The sequence below is a fragment of the Neofelis nebulosa genome, chromosome 8 (assembly GCF_028018385.1).
Source record: "Neofelis nebulosa isolate mNeoNeb1 chromosome 8, mNeoNeb1.pri, whole genome shotgun sequence".
Lineage (NCBI taxonomy): Eukaryota > Metazoa > Chordata > Mammalia > Carnivora > Felidae > Neofelis > Neofelis nebulosa.
This window is the reverse complement of record NC_080789.1, coordinates 24663217-24682343: the sequence shown is the minus strand read 5'-3', so window position 1 is coordinate 24682343 and position 19127 is coordinate 24663217. Positions and strand designations below refer to the sequence as shown.

The window sequence follows — 19127 nt, the reverse complement described above, 5'->3', positions numbered from 1 at the left end:
AAATCTCTGTTGCAAGGGGTTTTCTGTTAATAAGGAGCAGTGACAGTCCAGGGGCTAAAATATCCTTTCGCTGGAATCGTCTGTTCTTTCTCCAGTTCCAAGCTTCACCTTGGGACTCCTACAGCATGTTTTAAACCATTATCACAGCACATTTTAGAGCATGCCTTTTCATTATGATTAGTTGTGTGTCATCTGCTTCTTATAAGGAATGTGTGGTTTAACCTATGCATTGTATGACACACTAAATAAATTGTTGAATTTGACTAAATGCAATGATGGAGAAATTTTTTAAAAGTTTAAATATTAGATGGTGAGGTGGGAAAAGGGGATCTTTGTGCTTTTTTTTTTTTTTAAAGACCATTATATATGTACATATTTGGGACAGTCCAAATGATTAACAGCTAAATTAGGAATAGAAAGAGTACTAACCTTATTTATTCCTTCTCTAACAGTAACTTTGGATGATAAAGACTTTGGAATGAGCAAAAAGGATCCCTGCAGCCTACAAAGACACTAATTATAAGGAAGCAGCAATTTACATTATTTATAAGGAAGCTATTTACATTATTTAGCCCTGCCAGACACAATAGTTGCAGAGCTCCATTCTTTGACTAGAGTGGAAAGAATAAAGCGAAGTGACAAGGGAATAGAAAAGATATTCTAATAGATGCATCTCATTACAAGAAAGATAACACCTCGAATATGTTAAGAAATGCTTCGAATATAATTTAAACTGAACAAAATGGAAACTTCCATCTTAGCGCGATGATGATTCAGAGTACATCAGCCATTTAAATATTCCGACAAGCTTTTAAAAACTACTGAAAGTTAAGTATTGTCAACTTAGTGTTTGCAAGGAGGAAAATGACTAAGATGTAAGGCTCTGACTAAGATACATAATTTGAGTATTTGAATTTAATAAGTCACATTTTCTTTTACCAGTGACTTTGAAATGTAAGTGCTTGCACTGCTCATAAGGTTGTTTGTGAGAGCAAACAGATCAGCAGGGAAAAGCCCACTTGATCTGTTTTATTTTTCTTTTCCTTGCTCCTCTCTGACCATTCTAATTTAATTTTATCCTGTGGTTTCACTTTCATGAATATAACAGGTAGTGCTCAGTGGTAAATTACATCAGCTTTTGATCTGAAGTAGACAAGTCTGTTATGTGAGAACAAGGAAAAGATGAGAAGAGAAAGAATTTACCAAGCTGATATTTTAAAATAAAAGATCTATGAATACTTTTTGTAAACGCTCCAAGAATGAATTACTTCATTAGGCCTAAATTCTTTAAAGTCTTAACATTTTTACTGCTCACTTAGAGACAAGATAGAATCTTAATCAGAGAATGATTTCTAGATTTTGACTGGAGAACTGATCTCCTACAGTGAGGTGTCAGGGCAACTCATTTCCTGCTGAGAAGGTTCGTGGGTCATAATTACCTGTCTTGAAGAGCAAAATCATAATCATTTTCCTTCAAAGAATATTAGAGTACAGTACACATGACATATTAGGCCAGCCTCATAAATTAGCACAGGCCCACAGAGCCTGCAAGAAATTAGGTCAGACCTGAAAGAAATCAGCCTGTGGTCCAATAAGCTTCTTAATCTTAAGTGGGAAACTGGGCTCACAGGGTGTTAGGGTCACTGTCTTTATTTATTCTTATGTGTGACAGAACCAGTAACACTTTCCAGTATTAAAGACCTATTTTTATAAGACATCAAATATTTCTGGTTCTTCTCTTAGATAATTTTTGGTATTGCATAATTTATAAAGCAAGTAGGTTCCCTTTTAGTTAGAAACTTATACTTTAAGTAAATAAATAGTAGACTTACTGTTGCCCATAATATTCAGGGAAAGAAGAACTTCCTTTGGTCCCAAATATTTTCCTTAAGGCCTGTAGTTTCCCCATCAGAGGCAGGTCTCTTCTGTTTAAAAGGGTGCCTCAGTGGCTCAGTTGGTTAAGAGTCCAACTTTGGCTCAGAGGCCACTTTGGCTCACATGATGATCCCGTGGTCCATGAGTTCTTGTGGTCTGTGAGTTCAAGCAGGGCGTTGGGCTCTGTGCTGACAGCTCAGAGCCTGGAGCCTGCTTTGGATTTGGTATCTCCCTCTCTCTCTGCCCCTCCCCCATTCTCTCTCTCAAAAATAAATAAGCTTTTTAAAAAATTTAAAAAAATCCCAGCTTAAAATGCAAAAGTATTTTGAGAATTAACACTTCAAACTGCTAGTATGCATTAATGCTGAGTGAAATGCTTATTAATTTAGAATATAGTGATAATTAGAATAAGGATGAAATACATATGAATAATATAATGTAATCCTAATTGTTAGGCACAGACATCATTTCCACAATTACCTCAGGGTGCAGATAGAGGGAAGAGAATGGATCTTTTGCAAGTACTTGATTCTTAAACTGGTTGTCAGATATTTTCGCAATTTCGATTCGATTGATAAGCTTCCTTGTTTTGAGAATGGCCAGTAGAAGCTTTTTCATTTTGAGCACAGGCTTTGGAGTCACAAGGCTGGCATCTGGTTCCTGACACTACAGTTTACTCTGACCAAAATCAGTAATTGGTTCCAAAATCAGAATTTGGTTTCTTAAACTGTGAAATGGAAGTACTCATAATACCCCGAGTGGTAAAGCTGTTACCATGACTAAATGAGATTATGGTTCAAACGCTTAGAATGATGCCCGGCACATGTTAATGATCATTATCACCATTAAGTGGTTGAAATGGAAAATGAATGTAGTCTGAATTTGTTATCGTTTTGACTCTACCATCTGTTGGCTCTCTGTCCGAAACCTTCTCTCTATTCTTGTCTCATAGAGCAGTGCCAGTGAACAAGAGGGCAAAAGAGCCCCAGAAGCATCGTTTCTTTCCGGACCCGGTTCTCTCTTCCTTTGCCCTCCAGGGGCCGCTGCGTTTTCCCGAAAGCGCGCGGGAGGTCTGGTTGCCGCGAGACCGTCGCCAGGCAACCGCGTGTACACACACTTCTGGCCGGCCGGGGTCTCGTCAATATGGCGGCGCCAGGCACCCCCTCGACCTCTCCCCTCGACCTGTCTCCCACATCTGTGTCCCCTCCAGGACCGCCGCCGACCCCGCCCCCGACCTCGAACGCGCTCTCGAAGTCGCCCCTGGAGTCGAAGGCGAGCTCCCAGAGCCCACTGTCTCGCTCGACCTGCCAGGAGACCTCGTTGCCCCTCGCCGTGTTTTACGGGCCATTGGACGCTAAAAACCCGCTTCTGGCCTCCTGCGAGAGGGAGATCCGGGAATTACTAGGCTTTATGAGGAGAAAGAAGGCGTTAGCGACAACAGAGGAACAGAAGCATGAATTCCACCGGCTTTGGTAAGCGGAGGCCGGGCGCTGGGGAGGGCGCCGGCCCAAGAAGGGCAACTCTTGGGGCCGGAGGAGATGCCCTTGAGGGCGCCCACGGTGGTCCCAGAGCTGGGTCAGCGTTGCGAACCTGGAGATAAAAGCAAAGTTTAAGAAGTACAGACTCCTCGCGAGTACAACCCTTAATTCCTGGTAAATATTATACCTTGGCTTCCTGCTCCGGTCAGAATAAAAATCAACACAGAAGTGTTTCATAACTCACTGTTCCTTCTGAGTGTTCCCCAGTCGCTATCCCATGCCAGTAAATTGGCTCACTCGGGGACTGCGGGGGTTCACAACTTTCCATGCTGTGGGTACAGTTTTGTATATGAGGAAAAAGGAATACCTTTGAGGTGGCTTAGGTTCTTGAAAAAGTTAGTTCTTGATGCCATTAACTATGTGATTCTGTGAACATGTGCACTTTAATTCATTTTTATACCTTAATTCCTTTTTATATTGCTGTTAGGATCACAATGACTTTTTATTGATCTTGTGACTCATTTTGCACATATGTTTGCCCTTTGGGGGTTTCTACCCCATGTTATTACTGAATTTCAAAGTACTCATTTTTAAGGTTCTTTCCTGTTTATGTCACCATCTTTCTTTCCTACTCAAAATACCTCACAAACCTAACAGTTACAAATGCAGACAAATGTCAAAGAAAACCAGAATAGTGAACAATTTCAACTTTCATTTTTCATTCATGCATTTAATATTGAAGAAATAGTTTTAACTTATATTTGTTCTTCATTAATGAATTTTAAGTATTTATTGAACACCTACTCTATATCACATACCATTCTAGGAACTAGGAAAACCTCAAATTAACAAAAAGATATAACAGTTTGTGTCCTCATAGAGCATACATTTTTGTTACTACAGACAGCTGCTAAACAAATATGTAAAGAAATAATGTTACAGGGAGAGAAGTGCTAGAAGAAAATTAGAGCAGAGAGTGGGGATGGAAGAAATGGTATGGGGTTGAGATTTAAAATGGGGGTGGCTAAGAGCATGGTCAGGGTAAGTCAGGAAAAGTAGCCTTTGAGAAAGATGAGAAAGAGATACAATAGCAAGTGATGAAGATTTCTGTAGGAAGCGTTGGCAGCAAGGGAGAATGACAAGTGTGAAGTTCCTAGGATGGATAGTGACTGTGGGAAGAAAAGGCTTCTGGTAGGAAAGGGGCAGATCAAGAGTTTATTTATTTATTTATAGACTAAAAAAAAATTTTTTTAAGTAATTTCTACACCCAGTATGGGTCTCAAACCCAGAACCCCAAAGATCAAGAGTCACATGCACCACCGACTGAGTCAGCTAGGTGCCCCGCATCTAGTTTTAGGTATATTGCGATTGAAATGTAATTCAATGTCCAAGCAGAACTATTATGTAGGCGGTTGGTCATTCAAGTCTGAAGGTCAGAGAAGATACACATTTGGGATTTGTCAGTGTACTAATGATATTTAAATCATGACACCTGATGGAGTAGTTAAGGGAGTGGAGTGTAGATGGAAAAAAGGAGAGTCTGAGGACTGACTCCTGGAACGCTCCAGCATTGACAAGTTGGGGGGATAAGAAATTGGCAGAGACTAAGAAGGAGTGGCCAAGGAGATAGGAAGAAAAGTGTGTGGTTTACTGGAAGCCAGGAAGAGAAACTGTTTCAAAGTAAGAAGTAATGATGGATTAACAGTGGCAAATCCTGCTAATGGGACAAATATGATGAGAACCCCAAGAATTGACCAATGAAAGCACATTACATACCTAAGCTATATTTATATCGCAAACATTTCTGTGTTTGTGCCTTAGGTAGCACTTTATCTTCCCATTCCCACGAGCATTCTAGTTCAAGCCACCACCATGTTGTGCTTTCCCCACAGCCTCTTGAGTCTGAAATCTGTCCTTCATTGAGCAGTCAGGGTAACCTTACAAAGCAATCACCCACTCTCTTGTCTAAAGATTTTCTATTGCTTCCTATTACTTTTAGAATAAATTTAAGACTTCTTCTGCCATCCTCCAGGGTCTGAGCATCTGGCCCTGCTTGCCTCTTTCATCTCAGCCCATCCCTCACTTCTCTCTCAGAACTTTCCAGGGAGACAGATACAATTTTTTCATCCCGGGCCTTTATATTTGCTGCCTCCTCTGTCTGAAATGTTCTTTCCTTGGCTTTTCAAATATCTGGCTCCCTCTTTTATTTCAGGTCTTACCTCAGTTACCTCCATAGAGTGCCTTTCCAATGTAATGCAGGTTTGGCCATCAATTAATACTTTTTATTTATTTGTTTTCTTGTGTGCTGTTTCCTCCATTAGAATGGAACCTCCCTGCTGACTTTGGATATTGTGCCTCTTTTTTATTTTTCTATCTCTAGCAACTGGCCTGGTGGTTGGGATAGAGCAAACTTTCAATGAATATTTGGTATTGAAAGAATTCAAGGGTTAGTATCCTTATATTTTCAGTAAGTGTTAATGTTATATATGGGAAAGTAGACCTGGGCCGATTGGTAAGTATAGTATCTGTCCCATCTTTAAAGAGACTGTAAGAGAATCATAAATGTTAATGACTGACATGGACCTTAGCAATCTAATCTCTCACACAATTTAGGTATTTATTTATTCACACAACAACTTTTATTGAATGCCTACTATGTGTCCAGCATTGTACTCATCATTGTTTATATAGTGGTGAACAAAATAGGTAGGGAGTTGGTACTCATGGAGTTTAGAGAGAGAGAGAGAGAAGAGAGAGAGAGAGAGAGAGAGAGAGAGAGAGATAGGCTTTCATTGAATCATTAAGTCAATATACAAACAACAAGTGCTATAAAGGAAGAAGCTACTGAATGCTTACATGTACCAGGCATCGTACTAGGTGTTGGGGATACCACGGTGAACCAAAGATCCCTGCCTTCTTGGTGCTTATATTCTAGAGGAAGAAATAGGAAGTAAACATTTTAAATAAGTTTTATGGTGAACTAGAAAGTGATAAGTGCTTGGGAGAAAACTAAAGTGAGGAAGGGTTGTGGGGGGAGATAGGAGACTGCAGTTTTCAACAATGTGGTCAGAGTAGGTGACACTTGAGCAGGAGCTTGAAGAGAACACACCTTGGACCTACTTTCAAATGAATGGTGAGGGAGGTGACATTAAGCTGAGATTAGAAAGATACCAGGCAAAGAGAGTGGATAGACAGAGGGAAGAAGCATGTGAGAAAATCTTGGCAGGAAAGAGCCAGAGACTTGGGAGGAATGGACAGAAGCCCGCTAAGCATGGCTTGGTGAGTGTGGGTGCAGTGGTGTGAGGTGAGATTAGAGGCATAGGTAGGGCTATGGAAGGTTTTGGAGGCCTTTTGTAGAGTTTGCTATTATTCTAAATGCAATGGGAAACCATTGGGTAGTTTTGGGCAAGGGATTAATCTTATTTAATTTATATATATACATATGTATATATAGTCTTATCCAAATGGAACAAGAATGCCAATGTGGAGGCCAGTTAGGAATGCAGTTAGGTAGGATTCGCTTTTATAACATATTTGACAGATGGTTAGTTTTTAAAAGAAAAAATATATAGTTATAGGAACTTCCATAAGCCAAAAAATTTAGGGTATCTAAATATAGATTTTGAGCATAACAGCAATGTCATTAAATTCAGAGTATGATAGATTATTTTAAAGGTATGCTTTTGTTATAATCACATGAGATTTAGATATTCTGTTTATATAGTTATGATTTCCTATTTTAGAAAATTCTAAACATCCAGCAGCAACTATAATAAATCAGCAATCCAAAGGACATTAACATTTTCTTAAATGATGCACATTATAGTGTACATTATATTTTCCTTGTTTAATCATTATGTAAGCCATTCCCAGTGAACAGTCTTAACTTGAACTTAAAGTTCACTTAAAAAAATTCTCTTACGTAACCTTGATTGATTTAACAAAGCTGGTATTTTTCGTTTGTGAGTAATAAACATAGTCATCATTATCTCATCTTTAAGGTTTGGAAGAATTAAATCTTTCATCTACATAAATTAAGAATTCTAGTAAGACATGCTGACTTTTTGGGGATTCATTATATTTATTCTAATACTGTGGCATTTCATGAAGCAGCAAGTGAAAGTAAAAAATGTTAAAAAAAATCCAAACCAAAAAGCCTCTTCCTTTTAAAATTTTTGTGGCTCCATTTCTCACAAAATTTTGGGGGCATGGTTATTTACTACTTGGTACATGTATGTATTTTCCTACTACAGAATATTATTAATCTGTCCAAGAAGATAAGAATATCCTGTCTCTATGCCTCCCTTGTCACTCAATCTATATCATTTAATTACTTGAATGAATTAATCTACATATTTCTGTTGAGGTTGTTCTGATAATATCCCAACATATACATCGTAAGTATTAGAGTCATCTTTAATCCCTAAGCTTACATTCCTTCTTGAATTAGTCAGTTTGGGCTATTAATTATTAATTATTAATTACAAATTAGTCAGTTTGGGCTCCCATGGCAAAACACCATACTCTGGGTGGCTTAAACAACAGAAATTTATTTGCTACCAGTTCTGGAGGCTAGAAGTCCCAGATCAAGTTCTGGAAGGGTCAGTTTCTGGTGAAAGCACACTTCTCGACCACTTTGTCTTCTCATAGCCTTTCCTCTGAGCAAGTGCAAAGAAAGAGATAGAGAAAGCAATTTCTCTGGTGTTCTTCCTAGATTGACATCCATGCCATCAGACCAGGGCCCTACCCTTATGACCTGATTTAACCTTAGTTACTTCCTTAGAGTACCCCTTTCCAAATACAGCCACACTGTGGGTTAGGACTTCAACATATGAATTGCAAGGGGACACACACATTCACTGTCCTCATTTAACACTGTACGTAACACTGTCTTCATCTAAAAATTTATGAGATAGGATTGGACAACTGTTAAGGGAAATTTGGATTTTTCCTTGAGGCATTTATAATTTCTGAGAGAGAAGGAAGGAGTAAGTATTAACTAAATAAATGAACAAATTGAGCAATGATCTGCTACCTTTTGAAACTGATTAGAAACCGTTTTGAGAATATTGTATGTTTTGTTCTTGTTTACTTGGTGGATGGAAGCAGGACCCTAATGGACTGACAGGATAGTGGAATCCTTGAACTCTTTATAGAAAAAAAAAATAAGAACAAGGAATTTTTTCCTAGTCATTTATTTATTTATTCATTCATTCTTTCAACAAATAATTACTGACTATGTATGTATACTAGATATTCACTACTCTTGAGGCTAGGCAATGGATAACAAATCAAGGTCCTTGCCCTCGGGAAGTTTATGTTCCAGGGGACAGGCAGGCATAGTAATATACTTGTTGAGATCATGGATACACTGACCCTCAAGTCAATCAATATATCAACTATATATTTGGGATATTGATACTACCTATCTCAGGGTTGTTGTAGAAATGAAATGGAGAAAAAAATGCATGTGGCAAAAGATCCAGAATAGCTAATGCAATATTGGAGGAGAACAAATTTGGAAGATTGACACTACTTGACTTCAAGTCTTCCTCTAAAGCTACAGTGATCAAGACAGTGTGGTATCAGTGAAAGAATGAACAAATGCATCATTGGGACAGAATAGAGAGTCCAGAGACCCACATACATATAAGCAACTGATCTTTGAGAGAGGAGCAAAGGCAATACAATGGAGCAAAGGTAGTCTTCTTCACAAATGGTGCTGGAACAACTGGACATCCACATGCAAACACTGGATCTCAGCACGCACTTTACACCCTTCACAAAAATCCGCTCAAAATGGATCACAAACCTAAAAGTAAAATGCAATTCTGTGAAATTCTTAAAAGATAACATAAGAGAAATCTAGATGACTTTAGGTTTGACAATGACTTTTTAGGTGTAACACCAAAGTCACAGTCCATGAAGCCAAGAGTTGATAAACAGGACTTCATTAAAATGAAAAATCTCTGTTCTGTGAAAGACACCATGAATAAGATGAAAAGCCACAGATGGGAGAAAATATTTGCCAAAGACATATCTGATAAAGGACTGTTGTCCAAAATATACAAAAAACCCTTAAAACTGAATAAGAAAACAACCTGATTTAAAAAATGGATCAAAGAACTTTAACAGACACCTCACCAAAGAAGATAATACAAATGGCAAATAAACCAGTGAAAAGGTGCTCCACACCATGTATGATCAAAAAGTGAAAATTGAAGCAATGAGCTGCCTCTACATACCTATTAGAATTGCCAAAATCCAGAACACCGACATTCACTGCTGGAGAAGATGTGCAGCAACAGGGACTTCTCATTTATTGCTGGTGGGAATGCAAAATGGTATAGCCAATTTGGAAGTTAGTTTGGCAGTTTCTTACAAAACTATGCCTACCCTTATCATACAATCCATGCACTCATGCTTTTTTTTTTTTTTTTTTTGGTATTGACCTAAAGAAGTTGAAAACTTATATGCATACAAAAACCTGCATGTGAATTTTTAAATATTTTTATTTTATTATTTTAATTTTTAATTAAAAAAAATTTAAATCCAAGTTAGTTAACATAGAGTGTAATAATGATTTCAGGAATAGAATTTAGTGATCCATCACTTTCATATAATAACCCAGTGCTCATCCCAACAAGTGCCTTCCTTAATGCTCATCACCCTTTAGACCAGAAACACCCTGCCAGCAACCCTCAGTTTGTTCTCTGTATTTAAGAGTCTTATGGTTTGTCTCCCTGTTTTTATCTTATTTTTGCTTCCCTTCCCCATGTTCATCTGTTTTGTATCTTAAATTCCACATGTAAGTGAAATCATAGGATATTTGTTTTTCTCTTTTTCGCTTAGCATAATATGCTCTAGTTCCATCCATGTTGTTGCAAATGGCAAGATTTCATTCTTTTTGATTGCCGAGTAATGCACATGGATGTTTATAGCAGCTTTATTCCAAATGCCACAACTTGGAAGCAAACAAGATACCTTTCAGTAAGTAAATGGATGAATAAAGCATGATGTATCTAGACAATGGAATATTATTCAGCATTAAAAGGAAATGAGCTATCAAGCCATGAAAAAACATAGGGGAATCTTAAAGGCATATTACTAAGTAAAAGAAGCCAGTTTGAAAAAGCTACATGCTGTATGATTCCAACTATATGGCATTTTGAAAAAGTCAAAACTATGGAGAGAATAAAAACCTCAGTGGTTGCCTAGGGTGAAGGGAGAGAAAGGGATGCATAGGCAGAGCACAGAAGATTTTTAGGGCAGTGAAACTACTCTTTGTGATGGCATAATAATGGGTAAACGTCATCGTATACTGGTCCAAACCCATAGAATGTATAACACTAAGAGTAAACCCTAATATAAACTGTAGACACTAGGTGATAATGATATGTCAATGTACGTTCGTGAGTTGTAACAAATATACCACTTTGGTGGGGCGTGTTTATGATGGGGGAGGCTGTACATGTGTATGGGGCAGGCTGTATATGGGGGGATCTCCATACCTTTTGCTCAGTTTTTCTGTGAACCTAAAACTACTCCAAAAAATAAAATCTGTTTTTAAAAATGCATGTACAGAGCTTTGATCAGTGCTTGGCATAAAGGAAGCAATAATTTTAACTATACTTAGTAATAATTAGACATTAACAGTAAGGCACATTGGAAAGACAGCACAAAATAAGTGCTTAAGGATAGTTTGCTAATTAATTGAGGTTTCCTGCTGACTTTGAAGATATTTTATTTTATGATTTTTACAGTGCCACCTCTTTGTTTAATATCTGGACCAAATATGCCCCACGGCTGCCAGCTGCCTATTACAATGAAAAGCTTCTGAAGGTTGGAGATAGCCTTTGTGAAATAAAAGTAAGTGCCTCAGGAGTGAAAAAAGAGCCTAAGTGAAAATTGCTTGACTAATTGTTATTATTATTTGGTTTGATACCATTCCTATTTTACATGATTTGATTTTTTTTCTTAGAAAAATATGAATGAGTCTTACAAATTTTAATGAGGTACAGTAACCAAAAAAGTGTTTGTTTTTTAATTTTGTGGTTGAGATTTTCCAGAGGTAAGAGATTCCTGAACGGAAAGACAGCTGGCTGGGGTTGGTGGGGCGGGAGCGCAGTCCCTAGTTAACAGAGGGTGTGGTAGGTGCCCAACAGGAAATGCTGAGTCATCACGTTCCTACCTTATACAAAGGAGCCCAGACACCACTTCCTGTTGATTTTCATGTGACTGACCTTGCCCAGCGACAACTTTCATGGTTCCTGGCCCAGCTGCTATGTTGTCTGGTTCCTAGTGCCCTGTTTTAATGACTTTCAACTCCTTAACGTTTTGCTATATGTAATTATAGCAGTCATTCCCTACATGCCCTGTTTCTTGCTTAGTATAATATTCCAAACTGAGCTTGTGCCCTATTTCTGGTTCCATAGTTAATGCCCACGTCTTGGATTGCTGTGAACTCATGGGCTTGGTTCGGTAAGAACAACCAACCAAGACCACCTGGCTGGGTTTCAGTTAATGATAATGTAAGTTTTCCCCTTAAGCTCTGGCATAGGCCCAGATTATTCCAAGTTAAATATGAATGTTTGACACATCTAGAATCCACGGACCAAGAGTTATTTTACCCAAGGTGATTTTAGGACTTTTTCAATTTTTTCTTGATCTTCAGTTTTTTAGCTTCATTTTCTTCTTCCATTTCTATTTTCTGGACACGAAGTTTTGTTTTGTTTTGTTTTGGAGGGAAATTTACCAAATGGAGAATAAGATGTGGAAGAAATTTCATAATGAAGATCTATTTTCTGCTGCCAAAATTAGAGCATCAGTTTAGCTTCATACCATTGGACAGTGGTTCTTAGAAACTTGAAAATAAAGGAAAACTGTGGAAAAACTATAGAAAAAAAGTTTTCTGTAGGAAAACTATACAAAACAAACAAATGGGCAAGATCCAACTTGTGAGCTTTATTCATGTGAAGTGGAATAACTTTGACAAGCATTAGAAGAGTGTCCCCTCTCATTTTTATGCTTCTCAATATAAGAAGCTGGTGATACATAGCACAGTTTGGGGTTGTTTGTGGAGTATTCAGGTGGGTGGAGTGGATATTGGTGGAGGGAGGATGGAAGAACATGTTAGAAGCTGATAAAGTAAGTGCATGCTGTGTAGTGGCTCAGGATTCAGAATATTTCAGATAGAAAGGCCCAGATAGGATATTTTAAAATTTACTTAAGGAGCAAAGAAAACATTTTTATCTACCTTTCACTTATGAGAAAGTGGACTGATAAAGGTAGAGTACTGAAAATGAACTTGACTTGTTACTTCCATTCTAGAATCTATATTTTAGTTATAGTAAAGATCATTTTGTTGGAATGGTCTTATTTATTTATTTGTTTGTTTGTTTGTTTGTTTGTTTATTTTTGAGAGAGAGAGAGAGAGCGCACAGGGGAGGGGTAGAGGGAGAAAGAAAGAATCCCAAGCAGGCTTTATGCTGTCAGCACAGAGCCTGATGCTGGACTTGAACTCAGGAACCGTGAGATCATGACCTGATCGGAAATCAAGAGTCAGCCACTTACTCAATCAACTGAGTCACCCAGGCACCCCTGGAATAGTCTTGTTTGGAACCTAGATTTGAATTCATTTTATGAACCAACTTAGAAAGGGAAAGATTCAGAATTAATTAGTAAACAAGTAACAAGTCAATAGAAATAGAAACAAAAGTTTGACTGTGGTTGCCTCCCAAGGGGCTTCGTACCCCTACAGGCAGTTGACACATAGAGTAGCTGCTTTTCCTGGAGACAGTTGTTAGGGAGGAGGCTGACTCATATCCACAGCCTGGCTCACCTCACCTCCCCTGAAACTCCAGGTCACCTGTGCCCTGTGGGCTGCAGAAATGAGCTCTGATTCTGTAATGGGAACATAAGCATGAATTAGAACTAACAAGAATCCTAGCTAACAATAGCTCAGACTTTTTTTTTTTTAAGGTTTTATTTTATTTTTTCAAGCAATTTCTACACCCAACATGGGGCTTGAACTCACAACTCTGAGATCAAGAATCACATGCTCTACCAACTGAGCCAGCCAGGCACCCTAGCTCCGACTTTTTTGATTTGTCCTAATGTAGCCTCAAAGACCGTTGGCAGATGAGAGAGAGGAGAGAGAGCGTACCTTTCTTCTCTCCTCTCCCTTACTTCATTTCTTTTCTTTCTTTCTTTCCCTCTTTCCTCCTTTTCTCCCTCCCTTCCTACTCCCCCCCTCCCCCGCCTTTTCTTGCTTTTTTGGAACTTAGGAGGTATCAGAAAAGCAAGGCTAGTTATGCAATTTATCTTCGTCTCTGAGTGGGTGGATTACCAGGATAGGTTGATGTTGAATTTTTGGATTTTGAGTATATATAGGTATTACCACACACTCCCTGGTGAATATTCCCATTATTATATCATCATTATTCACACCCTGGTGAATAATATCATCTTGGAGGTTGTGATGGTCTTATTTCACAATAGGCTTGTTGGGAGGAGAATTCATGAAATAATGCAGCCAGTGCAGTGTGTGTTGCATAATATGTGTTTAGAAACGCTAGTGGTAATGGTAGTAGTAATGTGATGGTGGTAATAAGAGTAGTAGTAGTAATAATCAATATTGATACTATGAAGAACAATACGAATGTTCCTGAATTTTAATAATGATAAGTAAAATGGTATTTTGAAACTTGCATCAAGTCCTCTTTTTATTTCAGGAATATAAATTGGCCCTTTTACAGTGCTATGGAAGGTACCTTCAGCAGTTCCATGTCAACTTTGATGAGAATAAAGCAGATGTGAATCAATTCAAAACTGCCTTTTTTCCAAAAGGCCTTGGAGACAAAACTTCTGCTCATACAGTAAGATGAAAGCAGTAGCTATTTTAGCTACAATTTATGATTAGCCATGCAATGTATTCTTTAGTTGACAGCTTCTAAATGTCTTTCATTTGCTTAGCATGGTGTTTGCTTGTGTGCTAAGTTGCTTAATAAATGTTTTCAGTGGCGGAGAAGAAAGTGCACGTATTAAACTTTGTGGAGATGTTTTGGAGATTGTGTCACTATAATCATTCTTTCAGCAGGCGGTTATTATTGTTATATATTTGTAGAATGCCTTTAGTTGACAAAGTGCTTTGGAAAACATATTCTATCCTCAACAACTTCATGAATTAGAAACTATTATTATCCCTATTTTACAAAAGAGAAAGAGAAAGCTAATCACACAGTTAACTAGTGGCTCAGGAGATCAAACATAGGTCTTTTGATACAAAAAATACTCTGCTTTATTTCTAGTATACCAGTATTATTATTATGTTGATTGCTACCATTGATTCACTGGTTGAGCAGTTAGTGGGTGCTAAGTACTCTTCTGTATGTGTTATATGAATTGTTGTCTTGCAGCCGCATTATAGTTCTAGAAGGTGGGTACTATAATGCCTCTTTTACAGAGGAGGGCACAGACACTAAGAAACCCAGCCCACTTGAAGCAGTGGGCAGAGCTGGTGTTTGAACCCTAATCAGAGTAACTCCAAAGCTATGTTATTCCAAACTTGATGAGTATTCAAGGCTTTGGAAACAGGGTATGGTTTAATAAGCAGAAAACATCAGGGCATGTTTGGGGGGTACATTGAGCAGTTCATTTTGGCTGTACCATAGGTACGTGATTGAGAATACTGGGCATTATAAGTTGGCATCCCATTAGGAAGAGTACTGAATGAAAAGCTTAGGAGTTTGGACTTTTATGTCCTCTCCTGTGCTATCCTGATCCATGGCCCCATCTTTTTCTCTTGTGCTATTATTGCATGATCCTTCTTCCACCCAGCCTCTCTGGCTTAGCACCAGTGCACTGGTGAGCTTCTTCTAGAAAGGTTATATCCTAGATGTCTGTGTAGCTCATCCCTCCCTTACTTCATGTCCTCTTGCGCTTCATGCTTTATTTTTCTTTATATCACTTATTATCATCAGATACATTTTTGTTTGTGTTTTTATTGCCTGTCTCCCCTTCTAGAATGTGAGCTTTATTAGGACAGGAACTGCTCTAATCTCTAATCTGTATTGCCTGGAACAGTACTGGATATGTAATAGATGCACAATAAAGCTTTATTCAGTGAATGAACAAATGAAATGATATATTCTAGAATATAATCTTCTATTAATTTAGAAGCACCACAGTGAATAGATTAGAAGGACAAAGACTGGAGGCAGACGGTAAAGCAGTGAAGCAAATTTAAGAGTATGTCAGCAGGACTGTTGTGAAGGGTGTGAAAAAATATGAATAATTTGTTTTTTTCCATGCTAAGTGTAAGGTTCTGGCACTCTGTGCTTCTCAATAAATATCTATAAAATAAGTAAGAGAATAAATGGATTGAATGTAGTCCAGCAGGAACTTGACAATGCAGAACTAGAAGTCTTGAGAAGTTTTGTTAGAGAAATAGATTTTGGAGTTCAGTGCATAAAGATGAAGCAGTAATAATGTATATTTTACTATCAGAATATTTTTGTGCAAAGATACTCATGTTGTTTAATGATCCCCATTATACGTACTATAGAGAGGCATTATGGCAGAGTTGGTAAGAATTTGGTCCATAGAGCCAGGCTGCCTGGGTTCGAGGAGCTTCTGTGCCACTTCCTAATGATGAGACCCTGGAGAAGTTATGTAATGTCTTTGTGCCTCAGTTTCATCATCTCTAAAGCAGAAATAACAATAAGACTTACCTCAAAGGATTGTTTTAGGATTGCTGAGATAATAAAAGACTTAGAATAGGGCCTGATACTCAAACAATATTAGGTATCACTATTGGTTTCTAAAAGAGAGAACATTTAAAAAATTTTTTTTAAATGTTTATTCATTTTTCAGAGAGAGAGATAGAGCGAGCAAGCAGGTGGGGGAGGGGCAGAGAGAGAGGGAGACGCAGAATCCCAAGCAGGTTCCAGGCTCCAAGCTGTCAGCACAGAGCCTGATGTAGGGCTCGAACCCATGAACTGTGAGACCATGACCTGAGCAGAAGTTGGATGCTTAACCAACTGAGCCACCCAGGCACACTGAGGGAACATTTTTAAAAATATTTATTTATTTTTGAGAGAGAGAGCGAGAGAGAGAGAGAGAGCGAGCCTGAGTTGGGGGAAGGAGCAGAGAGAGAAAGAGAGAGAGAGAATCCCAAGCAGTCTTTGCACTGTCAGCATAGGGCCTGAGGCTCAAACTCATGAATTGTGAGATCATGATCTGAGCTGAAATGAAGAGTCAGACACTTAACTGACTGAGCCACCCAGGTGCCCCTAACAGAGCATTTTGAAGATAACGATTCCAACATGTACATGCAATCTATAAATCTCTTTTTCTGTGATACCAGTTATATGGTGGCTAGAAATAGTACACATGGATCCAAGTGGGAAGTCTTATGTGGTAGAACAAGTCCCATTTGTACTATTGAGGGTTCACTCCCACAGCTTTAGCAGTACTGATGACTCTCTAGCCAAAATCTCTCATATGAGGGGCGCCTGGGTGGCGCAGTCGGTTAAGCGTCCGACTTCAGCCAGGTCACGATCTCGCAGTCCGTGAGTTCGAGCCCCGCGTCGGGCTCTGGGCTGATGGCTCGGAGCCTGGAGCCTGTTTCCGATTCTGTGTCTCCCTCTCTCTGCACCTCCCCCGTTCATGCTCTGTCTGTCTCTCTCTGTCCCAAAAATAAATAAAAAACGTTGGAAAAAAATTAAAAAAAAAAAAAAAATCTCTCATATGAGATATATGTCATAAACATCTCACACTCGACATATCCTGAGTTGAACTTACCACCATTCTTTCATAATCGGCACCAGCCACTAACCCAGTCAGGAAATCACTGTAGACCACTCTCTCTATCTTCCTTCCACATCGAAATCCCATGGACTCAGACAAGACTTAAATCTTTTCAATCTGATTCCAGCACCCATTTTAGGACCCTGGTATCTCTGGACTACTTTAAAGGCCTTTGATCTCTTTCAGTTTCCATGCTTGTAGCCTTGTGCCTCACCCTCTGCTTTTCATTTTCCACACTTTTCTCAGAATTAACTTCTAAACTATAAATCAAATCATTTTATTCCACTGCCCCTTGATATTGCCCTTTAGCTAATGTCCATATTCCTTGGAATTATATGGAATGCATCCCATGTTCTGACCATGGACTATCTCAATAGCCTAATCCCTCACTTTTTTTAAGATTTTATTTTTAAGTAATCTCTATACCCAATGTGGGACTCGAACTCACAACCCTGATATCAAGAGTTGCATGCTGTACTGACTTGAGCTAGCCAGCCACCTCAAAGTTTGTTTATTTTTTGTAGTAATCTCTGCCCCCAATGTGGGGCTTGAACTCACAACCCTGAGATCAAGAGTTGAATGCTCTTTGGACTGAGCCAGCCAGGCGCCCCTAATCTCTTTATTTTAAGCCTTCTTACCCAACCTTATAAAAGACTTTCAGTTCAGTGACCACAGCAACCACTTTAAACATTCCTAACACGTCATGTGCCTGGAATGCTTTCCCTTCTGCGAAGAGCAGGGACCACATCTTCATTCTCAAGTCCCTGTTGCTTAGCAGAGTGTGGCAAACAGAGGTGTTCAACAAACATTTGGTGAATGAATTGTGTAAATGGTAATAATTGCATCCACATTAATATGGCAAAATGCTATGAGGAGGGTTTATAAAATGTGATTCAATTCCATATTCTTGGAAATAGAATTTTGTACTTTTTTTTGCTTTTGAATTTTTTCTTTTTTGACTAAAGACAAGTAATCTTAACTAAATAGATGCTTTGAAGAGACCATTTTTACTACGTTTCTTTCCATATGTCTTAGTCCTTGAGGGCTGCTATAACAAAAATCCATAGACTGATGGTTTTTTAAAAATTTATTTATTTAAATTCAAGTTAGTTAATGTACAGTGTAGTATTGGTTTCAGGAGTAGAAGTCAGTGATTCATCACTTACACATAACACCAAGGGCTCATCCCAATACGTGCCCTCCTTAATGCCCATCACCCATCTAACCCATCTGCCCCCTACCCCCAGCAACCCTCAGTTTGTTTTCTTTATTTAAGAGTCTCTTATGGTTTGCCTCCCTCTCTGTTTTTATCTTATTATATTTTTATAGACTGGATGGCTTAAACAGTATTTATTTCTCTCAGTTCTGGAGGCTGGGAAGCACAAGGTTAGGTGCTGGAAGATTTGATGTCTGGTGAGGACTCACTTTCTAATTCATAGATGGCTATCTTCTCTCTGTGTGCTCACATGACAGAAGGCAGTGGGGAGCTCTTTCAAGGTTTCTTTTATAAGCATACTAATCCTATTAATGAAAACTCTACCTTCATGATCATAATCACTTCCCAAAGACCCCACATCCAAATACCATCACAATGGGGGTTAGGTTTCAATATATAAACTGGGGGGGGGGCACAAATATTCAGTCTATAGCCCTGTATAATCTATTTAAGCAGAATCATTTCTATTTTAATTTTTCACATTTTAAGAAAATGCTTTTTTAAGTTGCATAAACTTTATTTATGTTCTTTATATTTTCCCTGCGTTTCAGTTTCATGCTTTAAGTGGCAAAAATATTTGCAACTATGAACTGGTCTGTGACAATGATGTGAACCTGCAGAATAAAGAATCTGTGACCCAGTGCCTGCAGATTTTGTCCTCCTTAAGACTCATCATGCAGGTGGCTTTGCCACTGGAACACCTTTGCTGGATTATTTTCAACGGTATATACCAATGTCTTTTATTTTTC

The 19127-nt window shown here is 38.5% G+C and overlaps 1 protein-coding gene across 4 annotated transcripts in view; it reads left to right on the top strand.

Moving 5' to 3' along the window:
* The first annotated feature begins 2842 nt into the window (after nucleotides 1-2842).
* Nucleotides 2843-19127, top strand: part of CFAP54 (cilia and flagella associated protein 54) — a 288646-nt gene continuing 272361 nt past the window's right edge. For 2 of the 4 annotated variants that reach the window (XR_009265430.1, XM_058741709.1), the window contains exons 1-4: nucleotides 2843-3347; nucleotides 11117-11222; nucleotides 14087-14230; nucleotides 18930-19101. Coding sequence is in view for 3 of the 4 variants with exons in the window: in XM_058741709.1 (XP_058597692.1) it covers nucleotides 3019-3347; nucleotides 11117-11222; nucleotides 14087-14230; nucleotides 18930-19101 (751 nt within the window). In the remaining variant the exon portion in view is untranslated. The remainder of the gene's footprint in view (nucleotides 3348-11116; nucleotides 11223-14086; nucleotides 14231-18929; nucleotides 19102-19127) is intronic. The other 2 variants (XM_058741710.1, XM_058741708.1) reach the window with 1 other exon arrangement.